The 14,803-nt window shown below is 37.8% G+C and overlaps 1 protein-coding gene across 1 annotated transcript; it reads right to left on the bottom strand.

The window, feature by feature from the left end:
- Nucleotides 1–6,243: 6,243 nt before the first annotated feature.
- Nucleotides 6,244–14,682, bottom strand: LOC113514800 (L-dopachrome tautomerase yellow-f2-like). The gene is made up of 9 exons (XM_052892132.1): nucleotides 14,473–14,682; nucleotides 13,731–13,889; nucleotides 12,769–12,936; nucleotides 11,073–11,189; nucleotides 10,044–10,220; nucleotides 9,138–9,304; nucleotides 7,965–8,148; nucleotides 7,490–7,592; nucleotides 6,244–6,434 (listed from the first exon to the last, which is right to left on the bottom strand). The coding sequence occupies exons 1-9, from the start codon at nucleotides 14,609–14,611 to the stop codon at nucleotides 6,386–6,388; spliced, it is 1,263 nt and encodes a 420-aa protein (XP_052748092.1). The 5' UTR covers nucleotides 14,612–14,682; the 3' UTR covers nucleotides 6,244–6,385.
- Nucleotides 14,683–14,803: the final 121 nt, after the last annotated feature.

Raw genomic sequence — 14,803 nt, 5'->3', positions numbered from 1 at the left:
TAGTAAGAATTAGCAGAATTGTCAGTAGATTTCACTTATACAGTTTATAAGGTCCAAACAAATAACACAATATGTATATAAACGAACGCACAATATCACTTGATGTTTAAATAAAATAATATTTAAACCATCTACTAATTTTCTATTTTTATAATAAAACGACACTCAACAATTGCTAGGCAACACACGCGATAGGTGTCACAGCGCATTTAAATTTTGGACAAACCAAAAAGTATTAAAAATATATATATATTGTTAATACTTTTTGGTGCAAGGAGCGAGGAGGTTAGGATGTTTTTTTTTTGATGGGTGAAAATGGTATGGTAACCCCGCCTGCGCTAATGGGATACGCTGGCGGAGCACCAGTGAAGGGTGATAGATGAGAATGAAAACAGGCCAGTTAGTCCATCATGATGAATTCATCAGGAATTAACCATGATAGTTGTTAGGGGGAACCGCGAGGAGGTCGACCTGGTTGGATGTATTGCTAGCAATGGGATTACTAACCAACATTATTAGCAATCTTTTCCCATCCGCTTGCCTGTATTGTCTAAGGGTATAAATTATGTAAATTTACATATCTGTGTTTCGGTTTGAAGGGTGGGATATGGCGTGAATTTACTGGGTACAGAGGAATAACATCTGAGTCCTCAGGAATGGCAACGCATGGGGGGTTTCATGGGCGAAACAGTACACTCTGTTATGTTCTTGGTACTGCTCGTGTCTATAGGCGACGGTTACCGCTTTCCATCAGGTGGGCCGTCAGCTTGTTTGCCATTCTAAGTTGTATGAAAAAAAAACCTAAAAAACAGTATCTACAGTACAGTTTGTTACAAATTGTTTTAATAATAAGTTAGAATGTTTTTAACAATGCGTGTGTCGCGAGCGACCCAAGACTGTAAATTACGCTCCCCGGATGCGTTCTAAACTAGGACAAATCCGGGGATATCTGGACGGATGGCAACCCTATCTGCTGGTCGTAATAGGAAGTAATTAGAGTGTTTTTCCAACACTTTAACAAGTAAAAAGTATTAAAAAGATATGTTTATAAGACGTGGCATATGATATTTGCGGTTACACAACGAGTTTTTACATTTTACGAAGAATTACTGAACAGGAAAATGTTGGTATAGGCACAGTATAAGGTCAGCCAGTGCTCAAACTCCTTTACAATGCCCTGATTATATATATATATATATATATATATATATATATATATATATATATATATATATATTCGGTCCCGGCAAAGAATAGGCCACCCCTTCCTTTCCCGTGGATGTCGTAAGGGGCGACTAAGAGAGGGCTAGGGATGGGCAGCAGCGTTCCTCTTAAAACATCTCCAAGCCTAATTGAGGTTGCTCCCAATCTGCCTGCCAAGTGTGGCGACTGCCAAAACCTTCCTACGGAGAGGCTTATGCTCAGCAGTGGACAGTTAAAGGCTGATATAATGATGATGATTCTAATAATTCTATTATGTTTATTTCATATGTGCGCGTGCGTGTGCGTGTGCGCGTGCGTGTGCGTGTGCGTGTGCGTGTGCGTGTGCGTGTGCGTGTGCGTGCGCGTGCGCGTGCGCATGCGCGTACGCGTGCGTGTGTGTGTGTGTGTGTGTGTGTGTGTGTGTGTGCGTGCGTGCGCGTGCGCGTGCGCGTACGCGTGCGCGCGTGTGTGTGTGTGTATGTGTGTGTAGTGACTACTGATAACCTTATCAGGTCTTTAGACCGTGCCCTACAGGGTTGTCATTGAGTACTTTTATACAGATGATAGGTAAATATGAAATAGGATAGTTGGCCCATCGTGACGAATTCATAATGAAATAAAAAGATAGTTTCAAGGACGGAATGTGTGGAGGTTGATCTAAAATTACCAGCGATGGGGATTAACGGCCCCGTTACTGAAAATCACTCTCCATTAGGATTTATATGATTTGTTATCAGTATTTTGTTTATCATAGAATATTTAGTCAAAAATCAAGTACTAACCTTTGTTAATACTTTTTGGTTTGTCCAAAATTTAAATGCACTGTGACACCTATCGCGTGTGTTGCCTAGCAATTGTTGAGTGTCGTTTTATTATAAAAATAGAAAATTATAAAACCTTATAAACTGTATAAGTGAAATCTACTGACAATTCTGCTAACTCTTACTACCAACGCTTGGAGAGTTCCCTTACTGTTCAAGGAACAAGGTCCAAGGTACGAATAACTTTAAGTACCTTAGAATTATATAAATAGAGTGTCTCCATACAAATGATTCGAGAAAAACGTCTCAACTTTTTTCTTATTGTTTGTTTTTCTGAAACTTGTTTTTCTAAAAAAAAAGGTTTTATTAACTTCTGAGCATTATTATTGACAATGTTGCTGTGGTTTTCAATAGTATTTGTTTGTTTAATTTTGTTTATATTTGTTTAATTGTGTTTATATTTAATTAATTTTGTTTATATTTGTTAAATTGTGTTTATATTTGTTTAATTTTGTTTATATTTGTTAAATTGTGTTTATATTTGTTTAATTTTGTTTATTTGTGTTTATATTTGTTTAATTTTAGTATTGTCTAATTTTGCGTTTCGTTTACTTGTATTTTATTTTGTGCAAATTCTAGCGGCTACCAAATTACTGTTTATGTATATAATTATGTATTATTTTAGCTGTTTGTTTGCCTTAAATAATAAATAAATAAATAAATAAACTTTTTCATACAATTTTGCGTGATAAATAGTTACGAGTGATTCCTTTATAACTTCAATATTTATTTTGTCTTATAATTTCTGAATTTCTGCATCTTTTTAATGCGTAAATACTCGTTTTATTTTATAAACAATTAAATTTAGATACGTCAAGATACATTGTGTGCGTAAGTATATAGAACGTTGATAAAAAAACCGTTATTTAGAAACCTCTAAAATTATCAGTGTTTCTCTACTATATTATTTATTTATTTATTTATTTAAGGAACACCAACAGCATATTGCATTATTACATATAGGTGTAACAAACATTAAATACAATACAATATTAATGCACACGTCTATTATAGGTATTCACAGCATTCACTTTAACATATGTAGTTGTACAGTGCGAGGAAATTAAGTAAATAATAAAAATAAACATGTAATCTAAGTTGTGAGCAATATCAGAAAACACGATTATGAGTGAATTGAATTAAAAAATATTAAAAAAATATATATTATGACAATTAGAGTTAATTTTCATAAGATTGTTGTACAAAGTGTTTCAGCAATTTATTCCTGAATTATCATGCACTATATCAATTTCAGGTAATTTGGAATTAATTTCATTGTATGACGCACTAATCCTGGCCAGAGGTTGATGCAGTCCTAGGTTTGTTCTGCAGCGCGGTAAGCTAAATGCTCTAGTTATAGGGTGTCGAGGATAATTTAGAGGTACCGTTAATTGGTTTGAACTCAGTAAATCTGCACAATGAATTTTATTATTGAGAATTTTATGAATAAACATTAAATCTGCAATCATACGACGCGTCTTAAGAGAGGTAATGTTAAAGAAGGATATTCTCTGACTATAAGGTCGCCTATGCGATATGTTACGGGTTATGTAAGCTAGGTGTCTAGTGAATGCTCGTTGGATATTTTATATTCTTTGAGATGAAGAGCTTTAGACTGGATTCCAGGAAACAGAGGCAAACTCCAAACGACTACGTACTAAACTGTTATAAAGAATTAATCTAGTTTGCCTCAATTTAAAGCCTTTTAAAGAACATTTAAGGAAACCAGGCATTTGTGCTGCCCGTGTGATAATATTATTTATGTGTACATTTACCACGACAGTTTCCAGGGGGCACCACGTGGAGGTCGACCTGACAGGGTATATTGCTAGCAATGGGGCTGGTAGTGCGCATTACTAACAATCCCTCCCCCCCTTTTATTTATCGTTTATCGAGTCTGTGTAATTCACTATTGAGCCGTATCATTCTAAGCAAGTAGGTATTTTATTAGATCTAATTAACTCAACTTGACCTCTTTGGTCATAGACAAAAAGGTCACGTTTAGTATACAGAGTTGTTTATGATAAATTTATTGTTATTACAAGTCTAATATTATCATATACGAGTTGATAATTATCTTGGATGGAAAGAAACTTTGGTAAACAAGGTTGAGGGGCCCGTTTAAGGTAGATGTGCCATGCGATCCCATGTTCGACCCATTTCAAAAAAGAGAAAGGTTCTTATATCGATTGTATAGTATTGTTTTTTTTATGTTTGTTACATCATACCTACCAGACATACATACATATATACCAGAGGGAGATTTTGTACAAAAGTCGTTTGCGTGGGCACCTCTGTCCCTATTCGTGTTTCTATCGTGAAACAGTTGTGTTTGCATGGCTGTGTTTCGGTTTGAAGGGTGGGATATGGCGTGAATTTACTGGGTACAGAGGAATAACACCCGAGTCCTCAGGAATGGCAACGCATGGGGGGTATCGTGGGTGAAACAGTATACTCTGTTATGTCCACGGTACTGCTCACGTCTATAGGCGACGGTTACCAGTTTCCATCAGGTGGGCTGTCAGCTGGTTTACCATTCTAAGTTGCATAAAAACTCTTTATTGCGCCCAATACAGATGTATACAAGAAGTATTTATACAGAATGTGCATATACAAAAGGCGGCCTTATCGCTAGAAGCGATCTCTTACAGACAACTTGGGGTAAATAGTGGACAAATGCAGAGAGAAAGGTAGATGGCGCAAGTTAGACACAGTAAATACTAAACAGTGGGGGAAGGGATTGTTAGTAAAGAGATCGCTTCTAGTGATAGAAGCGATCTCTTACAGACAACCCGGTCAAAAGTCATAAGTATGAAATTGTATTTTATTTAATGTTAACAAGTAGGACGTTGTATAACATTGATGTACCTCGCCATTATTATTTGTTTTATTTTTAATTTAATTTAATTTAAGTCATTTAAAATTGTTGTCATTAAATGAATGTAAAATATTAATGTTTACATACATACATACATATCTGTCACGCCTGTCTCCCATTAAGGTAGGCAGAAACAATGGAACGCCAAATGCTTCGGTTCAAACAAACCTCTTTCGCTTCCTCCACATTCATCAATCTTTTCATACGCGCTCGCCGGTTACGGGTACTTTTAATTTGGCCCTTTTTCAGCACGTCGCCTATTTGGTCGACATACGTCCGTCTAGGGCGGCCCCTACCGACATCTCCATTCATTCTTGCTCGATAAATCTCCTTCGTAATTGTTCATATAAATGTTTTTATTCATTTAATGGGATTTAATAGTCTATTCTGAAAATGGCTGCAAATATTTCAAATGATGTATGTCCTGGACAATCCACTCCAGAGAATGATAAGTGGTGTGATTGTAAGGCACAGTTATTGTGCGCGCTCGACGCGGCTGGCGTCGGTGAAGATAACCTCAACAGGGGTCGGTCACTGTTCACACTTCCTTTCTCGATGTGGAAAAAAGATTTTTGTATTAATTCCATTGCCTTTAATTCCAAAAAGGCCTACAGAAGTGCCTTTAGTGGAAATTTTTAATGTTCTCGATAGGTTTTTTGAACAAGAAGTTAATTATTTGTACTGTATCATTGGAAATTTCTATTGTATCTATATATAATGATTTGTAATTTATGTAAATATTTATTTTAATTTATTATAATATTTAATTTAATAATAAATTATATATATATATATATATATATATATATATATATATATATATATATATATATATATATATATATATATATATATATATATATATATTTTTTTTAATTTATTAATTAATATACATTAATATAAATTATTATATATAAAATTATTTTGTGTGCAATGTAGAATATACAAAAACGCTGACGGCCTGCCCGATGGAAAGTTCTAAACCTATAGACATGAATAGTAGCATTGATATACTTAGACATGTACTTATAAATTATCATTATATATATATATATATATATATATATATATATATATATATATATATATATATCATAGGTAATAAAAACCTTTAACTCAAATAATAATAATACATACATTTACCAGAGGGAGACTTTGTACAAAAGTCACCTCTGTCCCATTCGTGTTTCTACCGTGAAGCAGTTAGTCTATAGGCGACGGTTATCACTTTCCATCAGGTAGACCGTTAGCTTGTTTGCCATTTATTTATTTATTTAACTTTTTATTACACCATAAATTAAAAAAAATATACAATGACATTCAAAGTTGCATAGAAAAAAGTGCATTTGAATAAATTCTATTTCGAATTTGTATTTGAACATACAAAAAAATCTCCATACAATAATATTCACAGAAGTTTTTTTTTTAATCAAATATGGTAAGTCTAAACTCGTCCCTCGTCTTGACTTGAGAAGTAGATTTATTATTTTTTCTCGCATACTGTGCCTTTTATTAAATCTTCAATCTTGGCTCTGAAATAAAATAGAACTTTTAGTCATATTTTTTTTATCGGTGATAATGGAATGGTAACCCCGTAAAGGGTAGGTGGCGCACTATTATATACTACTGTCTAGGGGGGAAAGTAATGGGGATTAATGCTCCCCATTGCTAACAAGCCCTGTCAGGTCGACCTCCACGCGGTTCCCCTTGGAAACCATTGTGATTAATACTTGTCGCAATCGTCACGATGGACTAACTGACCTGCCCTTTCATCCTCACTTATCACCCTTCACTGGCGCCTCTCCAGCGTATACCGTTAGCGCAGGCGGGGTTACCATACTATTATCATTCATTGGAAAAAAAACATACGTATACAAACATGCACATTCTTGATGGCACACATACAACAGGAGAGAATGAAGAAGAAAGATGAAGAAAGAACACAGGAAAATAGTACTAAAGGGAGAGATAGTAGAATAGTGATTGCTGTGCCCTTTCAGGGTTCATGTTTGATTCTATACTTTTAGTAAATTAAGACCAATTTTGTTACAACATGTAATAACAATAAATAAATGAATGAATGAATGAATAGTGAATAGCCCAGCTGGCGTCCAATAGCTGTCCAGGAGAAAGCGCCTAATTATACGAATGCGCAATAAAATATTTATGACATATTGCTAACGCTTTTCCGATCGATAATTGTTATATTACATACATACATACATATCTGTCACGCCTGCCTCCCATTAGGGTAGGCAGAAACAATTGAACGCCAAATGCTTCGATTTAAACAAACCTCTTTCACTTCCTCCACATTCAACAATCTTTTCATACACGCTCGCCGGTTACGGGTACTTTTAATTTGGCGCTCCTTCAGCATGTCGCCTATTTGGTCGACATACGCCCGTCTAGGGCGGCCCCTATCGACATCTCCATTCATTCTTGCTCGATAAATCTCTTTCGTATTTTTTATTTTATCCATCCTCTCCAAATGGCCAAACCAACTCAATATTTCTTTTTCGATTTTTGTCACTACATCGTTTTTCAGTCCACACTTCTCTTTTTTTGTATTAATTCAAGTACTTACCTATGTATAAAATAATTGTTTTCACCAGGATTCAAACTTGAATACACAAATCTGGGTATTTGATTGACCAAAACCCATACGTCGTCACCAGAGACTTTGAGATCTGGGGAAAAAATTAGACGTCATAGACAAGTCGATTGCTTGAGTACCTCTGTCCTATTCGTGTTTCAACTGTAAAGCAGTTTTATTTGCATGGCTGTGTTTCGGTTTGAAGGGTGGGATATGGCGTGGATTTACTGGGTACGGAGAAATAACACCTGAATCCTCAGGAATGGCAACGCATGGGCGGTATCATGGGCAAAACAGTATACTCTGTTACGTCCATGGTACTGCTCATGTCTATAGGCGTCGGTTACCACTTTCCATCAGGTGGGCCGTCAGCTTGTTTGCCATTCTATGTTGTATTGTAGTCACTTACCATCAGGTGAGCCGCATGATCGTTTGCCGCCTGTGTTATAACAAAATATATACTAACCAGATATGTATACAAGTTGCTTATGATCCTGAGCTGCTATGCCAACATTCTCTGGTTTCAATTCCTTGTCAACATTCCAACACAAGATAGCGTCCTGAGCGACATTCGCGTACAGGAGTGTTCTAGTCCCGTTGTGGTAAACGTGGGAGCCGCTTTGGGTTAGCGGACCTCTGTTGCCGAGGATCTGGAAGGTTATGGACAGCATTACAGTCTAGATCAGAACTCATTATGTCAAACTTATGTAATACCATCGATGATGTGCATCATATTCTATTAGAGTGTCGTATTAACACGAAGGAAAGAGAAAAATTCATGCGCCACTGTAACTTAAATTTAATGTTGGTCTTATTCAATCTATGTTAGCTGAACTTAAACCAGAAATTTTTGAACATCTCTGTAAATTATTGATGCCCATTAATTCTTCTCTGTCCGCGTCTAGGGAAAGTAGATAAAGTTTTGTTTGAGAAATCAGATCAGGGTACGATAGGGCTGATATACTTGAAGAAGTTAAAAGCCCTCAAAATATAAAAAAAAAAATGCGTGGATATATAGATTCCACAAAAATCTATATAAATCTTTATGAAATTGGTATTCCTGCCCTTTATCCGACCTATTTGGGGTCGGCGTAATATGTTTTTATCATCCATTCATCTTTATTTTGAAATTAATTACAAATATTTATTACTCTATGTTATTGCCCTATGGTCCTGGCATAGATAGGTCACTCTCCCTTCCTCTCCGGTGGGTGTCGTAAGAGACGATTAAGGAAGGGCGTGGGATGAGCAGCAGCGTCCCTTTTAAAAGATCTCCAAAGCCTGTGTTTTTTTTAATGGATGATAATGGAATGGTAACCCCACCCGCGCTATCGGTATACACCGGCGGAGCACCAGTGACGGATGATAGGTGAGGATGAAGCAGGTCAGTTAGCCCATCGTGACGAATTCAACAAGAATTGTTCACGATGGTTTCCAGTGGGAACGACGCGAAGGTCGACCTAATAAGACATATTGCTAGCAATGGGGCTGTCAAACTCCATTGCTAACAATCCCTTTCCCCCGCCTAACTGTGGTTGCCAAGCGTGGCAACTACTGGCAAAACCCCTCAAAGAGGAGGTTTATGTTCAGCAGTGGACAGTTAAAGGCTGGTATGACGACGATGTATTATTTAACTCACCTTCACGTTACCCTCGATGCTCTTACTTTTGTCTTTCAAGAATGCAGTGTCCACTGAAAACTCTTGCGTGGACACCAGCGGGTGGTAGAAAGCCGTTCTTGTACCGTTCGAGTTCAGATCAGACAATGCTATACTGAATATACCGTCTTTCCAGTTAATAACGTTGCCTAGAATTAAAAAGAAGATCTTAATTTTGTTTTCGCCGTATGGTCTTAAAAAAGGCCAGCCCTTTCTTTCCCATGGGTGTCGTAAGAGGCGACTGAGAGAATTTAATGGTCGAACGATAGACAGTGTCATCCAAAACTGTACTAAAAGTCAATCTGTGGCTGCCAACTCCCCTGTCAAGCGTGGCAACTACTGGCAAAGTTCCTCAATCGTAAACTGCCAAAGGGGACGACGCCATTCTTTTTGTAAGTCTATGGGGAAGGCTTATGTTCAACAGTGGACAGATAATGGTTAACATGATGATAATGATGTTATTTTTATTATATAATTAAATATTAAATAGTAGTTTTTTTTTAATGGATGATAATGGTATGGTAACCCCGCCTGCGCTAACGGTATACACTGGCGGGCCACCAGTGTTGAGATGATAGGTGAGAATGAAAAGGCAGGTCAGTTAGCCTGTCGGCATGTTTCACCTGGAATTCAGCACCATGGTTTTCAAGGGGGACCACGTGGAGGTCGACCTAATAGAGTATATTGCTAGTAATGGGACTGGTAGTTCGCATTACTAGCAATCCCTTTCCTCCCCCTAGTAGTAGCAGTAGTTAGTAGTTGCTACGCTTGGCAGGCGGTTTGGCAACCCATCTCTCGGTACTCATCCCTTAGTCGCCTCTTGGATAGCTCATTCTATGCCGGAACCACACAGCGGTTTATATTATTAATATAGAAGAATTATATTACCTGCAACACTGAAATTCAAAGCTTTGGCGTCGTGATTAAAACTGCTGTGGTTAATCCTCCAGCTGTCTCTTTCTCTCATTGAGAAGACGATGAGACCGTTGGTGGCCAAATCGTTAATGTAGGCGTATGCGTCTGCGCAGGATTTAGGGTCGACGTCTACTGTGATCGATGTCAGTCCTGAAAAGAGATAATGTTGCAATTAGGTACCAATCGAAACTGGGGCATTACTATGAAATGAGATTTCGAAATTTCGGATTTTACTTTTCCGTATGGAGATTTTCCGAGCTTTGAAGAAACTAAGAGCTTCACTCATCATTTATTAGATATCAAATGAATTAATAAATGAATAGGTATACTTTATTTGCATTATACAATATAGGGAATAAGCAAGACAATTATTGTAACGATACAGTTGTATGAGTACAGTGAGCCGGTCTTATTGCTGAGAGCAATCTCTTCAAGACAACCTTAGGGTGATGGACTAATTGTTGTACAAGTAGGTATGATAGTACTGTATAATAAAAAAAAAAAAAAGTAATTAGATATGACGCATACCACTTTCCATCAGGTGGACCGTCAATTTGTTTGTCATAACGTGTGTAATAAAAATACTTTAGCATAGACCTAATCGTGATTCAGAGGTGGGAAAGGGATTGTTAGTAATGGAGACTGAGAATCCCATTGCTAGCAATATACCCAACCAGGTCGACCTCCTCGCGATTCTCCCTGCAAACTATCATGGTTAATTCCTGATGAATTCATCATGATGGGCTAACTGGCCTGTTTTCATTCTCATCTATCACCCTTCACTGGTGCTCCGCCAGCGTACCACCGTCAGGTTACCATACCATTTTCATCCATCAAAAAAAAAATCGTGATTCAGATGCCGGCTCGTCACACTGACGCTAGTATTTAAGCCTATCCATTGGCTGCTGCGTGTGGAGTGATCCGCGTCTTTCCGCGCATGCGCGGTACTTATTTTACCAAACGTTTACCCGACTAGCTTGTCCTCTATAATACTATATTTACCTCCGGCAGTTCTCTCGTTCACCAAATCCGTATCTTTTAAGTTGTACCGAAAAATCTGTTTGTTTGTCTTCAAGTCAAACACAATGATGGCTGGTGGTTTCAGCTGTTTTCTTGCATCTGAAAAGAATAAAGCAATAGGTATGTATGTATGTATGTGTATTTACATTCTCAATCTTATCAGCTGTTAACTGTCCACTGATGAACACAGACCCGCTCTATACGTCAGTCGAGTCAAATTAAAAAAAAAAAAATTGAGACAAATTCGAAAAAGAGTTCGAGTCGATGTCAAAAGAGTTTTTTTTTTTATACAACTAAGAATGGCAAACAAGCTGACGGCTCACCTGATGGAAAGTGGTAACCGTCGCCTATAGACATGAGCAGTACCATGGACATAACAGAGTATACTGTTTCGCTCATGATACCCCCCATGCGTTGCCATTCCTGAGGACTCAGGTGTTTTTCCTCGGTACCCAGTAAATTCACGCCATATCCCACCCTTCAAACTGAAACACAGCCATGCAAACACAACTGCTTCACGGTTGAGACGCGAATGGGACAGAGGTGGCCAAGCAAACGACTTTTGTACAAAGTCTCCCTCTGGTTTTATTACTATTCCAACCGCTGCGGAGCAAAATGTAATTGTTTGTGTATAGGCGACGGTTACCACTTTCCACCAGGTGGGCCGTCAGCTTGTTTGCCATTCTAAGTTGTATAAAAAAAAAGTAAAGACTAATCCATGAGTAATTATTACTAAAGGATATTTAATTGATCATGAGTGGTATGAAGCAGGAAATGATATGTCAAATCTAGACGGTAATCGTGTAACGGTAAACATTTAACAGGAAGTTTAAACCGCAAATAATACAAAATGACGGAAATTTACATTGGCAACATGCAGTGGCGTACTACTAGAGGTGTTTTTTTTAACACAGGACAGTGGGCAAATGGGCATGCGCCTCACCTGGTGGTAAGTGACTACCGTAACTCAAATAGCTCGATAACAATAAAATAACTCCATATTTTAAAGCTAATTTCATATAATAGTAGCTTTAACCTGCGACTTCGCGTACAGCGCGGTTTCAGAGGTGCTTCCTCCCACCAATACCCAGGTCATGGAATGAGCTCCTTGTCGAGGTTTTCCAAGAGACTACAGCACGGGGTACTTTAAAAAATGGGTAAAGAGGTTTCTTCAGAGTCGGCAACGAGCGCGTAATACCCCTGGTATTGTAGCCGTTCATAGGCTACGGTAACCGCTTTAAATCGATTGAGTAGTTTATGAATTTATTCATTACAAACAAACAAATCTATTAATATATTTATATAATTTTTACAAAAGTCGATTGCTTGGGTACCTCTGTCCCATTCGTGTTTCAACCGTGAAGCAGTTGTGTTTGCATGGCTGTGCTTCGGTTTGAAGGGTGGGATATGGCGTGAATTTACTGGGTACAGAGGAATAACACCTGAGTCCTCAGGAATGGCAACGCATGGGGGGTATCATGGGCGAAACAGTATACTCTGTTATGTCCATGATACTACTCATGTCTATAGGCGATGGTTACCACTTTACATCAAGTGGGCCGTCAGCTTGGTTGCCATTCTAAATTGTATAAATATATATATATATATATATATATATATATATATATATATATATATATATATATATATATATATATATAATTTAGAAAAATTCTACCTGGTACTTCTAGAAGTCCAGTGTCTACCACCCACAGTCTATCGCAGGAGTCAACTCTAGGGCGGTACGTGGAGACGAGGAGTTTACTCCACCGCGGGTTGGGGTACGGCTTCAGAGTTGGTGACGATGGTCCCCCGAGCTGAACGTAGTTTAAAGTAGACGGTATTCCTGGAAAAGTATAAATATTATTAGATTTTCTTTATAACACATTTTTTCATTATCATATGAACTGTTAACCGTCCACTGCTGGACATAACCCTCCCCCATAGACCACCATAAAGAACGGTCCCGAGCCACCTGCATCCACTGACTCCCTGCAACGAATTTCAGGTTGTCACTCCATCTAGTGGGGGGTCGTTCTACACTGCGTTTACATGTACGTGGTCACCACTCAAGAACCTTTCTTCCCTATCGGTTGTCGGTTCTTCGAGCTATGTGACCAGCCCATTGCCACTTCTGCTTGCTTACCCTTCGGGCTATGTCGGTTACTTTGGTTCTTTTGCGGATATCCTCGTTTCGGATTCTATCACGCAAAGAGACTTCGAGCACAGCCCTCGACAGTAGTTGGAGTAGATAAAATAACAAACAATAATTTTCACATTTATAATAATATTGCGTAAAGAGTTAAAAACATATGTTTTTTTAATGTAAATGTAAATTTTTAATGTAATGTAAAAGTCGATTGCTTGGGTACCTCTGCTCCATTCGTGTTTCAACCGTGAAGCAGTTGTGTTTGCATGGCTGTGTTTCGGTTTGAAGGGTGGGATATGGCGTGAATTTGCTGGGTACGGAGGAATAACACCTGAGTCCTCAGGAATAGCAACGCATGGGGGGTATCATGTGCGAAACAGTATACTCTGTTATGTCCATGGGCTCATGTCTATATGCGACGGTTACCATTTTCCATCAGGTGGACCGTCAGCTTGATTGCCATTTTAAGTTGGCAGTAATGTTATGGTTACCATGTCGCCTCCTGGGTACAGTGACGAATACTCTATCACCATACACTTCAAATCCTATAGGCACATTGTTGTACTGTATGAAATATTTCTCCGAATCATCCAACTCCTGGTCGAAGTATATACTGGATTCGCTTCTTTCGTACTGCGTGTCGTTTAGGTCTGAAAATGTATTCATGAAAAATATTGGTTTAATGTGATTCAGATTACCATATCTACCATTATAATGTTGCTTGCTAAATATAAACCTACCCTGTAGGGGGGAAAGGGATTGTTAGTAATGGAGACTGAGATTCCCATTGCTGGCAATATACCCAACCAGGTCCACCTCCTCGCGGTTTCCCCTGGAAACTATCGTGGTTAATTCCTGGTGAATTCATCATGATGCGCTAACTGGCCTGTTTTCATTCTCATCTATCACCCTTCACTGGTGTTCCGCCAGCGTATCCATACCATTTTAACCCATCAAAAAAAAAAAAAACTATGCCATGGTCTCCCTCTTCCCTTCCCTTCCTTCTATTATAATGTTCATAAGTTCGTCGTATCATACCAAGTGTCCTAACATTTTTTCCCTTCTGACCTAAATAGTTCCTATAATTTGTTTGTTTTCCATAACCTTTAAATATTTTTTTAATTTTAAATTTAATTAATTATTTTTATTTGTTTTCCTTAACTCTTAAATAATTTTTAATTTTAAAATAAATTAATTAATTTTAAATTTTAAATAATAAAACTAAATACTCACATAAGACACCTTTAATGTCGTAACTAATTTGTTTCCAACTAAACACCTTTGTGATTTTATTAAAATTGGTAGCAAATGTTAAAGAGGAAAATAGCAACAGGACAAATACACGAGCGTTCATTTTGAATGCAGGCGACATACAAAACGGGTTATTTCAATTGTGACGTTTCCATTCGTTACATACGAATGGTTGACGTCCTTCAAGAGGGACAGTACCGGCGTCACTAGATCGGCTACATTTTACGCAAGTATAGGTAAAAATTTGCATGCCAGAAATTTGGAGAAATAAAATTGATGGAGAAATAACACGACGAGTGTGTGTTTGGGTACC

This window comes from Galleria mellonella, unplaced genomic scaffold (genome assembly GCF_026898425.1).
Source record: "Galleria mellonella isolate WM207_F2 unplaced genomic scaffold, CSIRO_AGI_GalMel_v1 utg150, whole genome shotgun sequence".
Lineage (NCBI taxonomy): Eukaryota > Metazoa > Arthropoda > Insecta > Lepidoptera > Pyralidae > Galleria > Galleria mellonella.
This window is presented reverse-complemented; position numbering and strand designations above follow the sequence as displayed.

Coding starts and splice junctions, on each gene's coding strand:
- LOC113514800 (XM_052892132.1), bottom strand. CDS start 14,611: ATGTCGCCTGCATTCAAAATGAACGCTCGTGTATTTGTCCTGTTGCTA. Junction 13,890..14,472: donor CGACATTAAAGGTGTCTTAT/GTGAGTATTTAG, acceptor ATACATTTTCAG/ACCTAAACGACACGCAGTAC. Junction 9,305..10,043: donor TTTGAATTTCAGTGTTGCAG/GTAATATAATTC, acceptor TTTTAATTCTAG/GCAACGTTATTAACTGGAAA.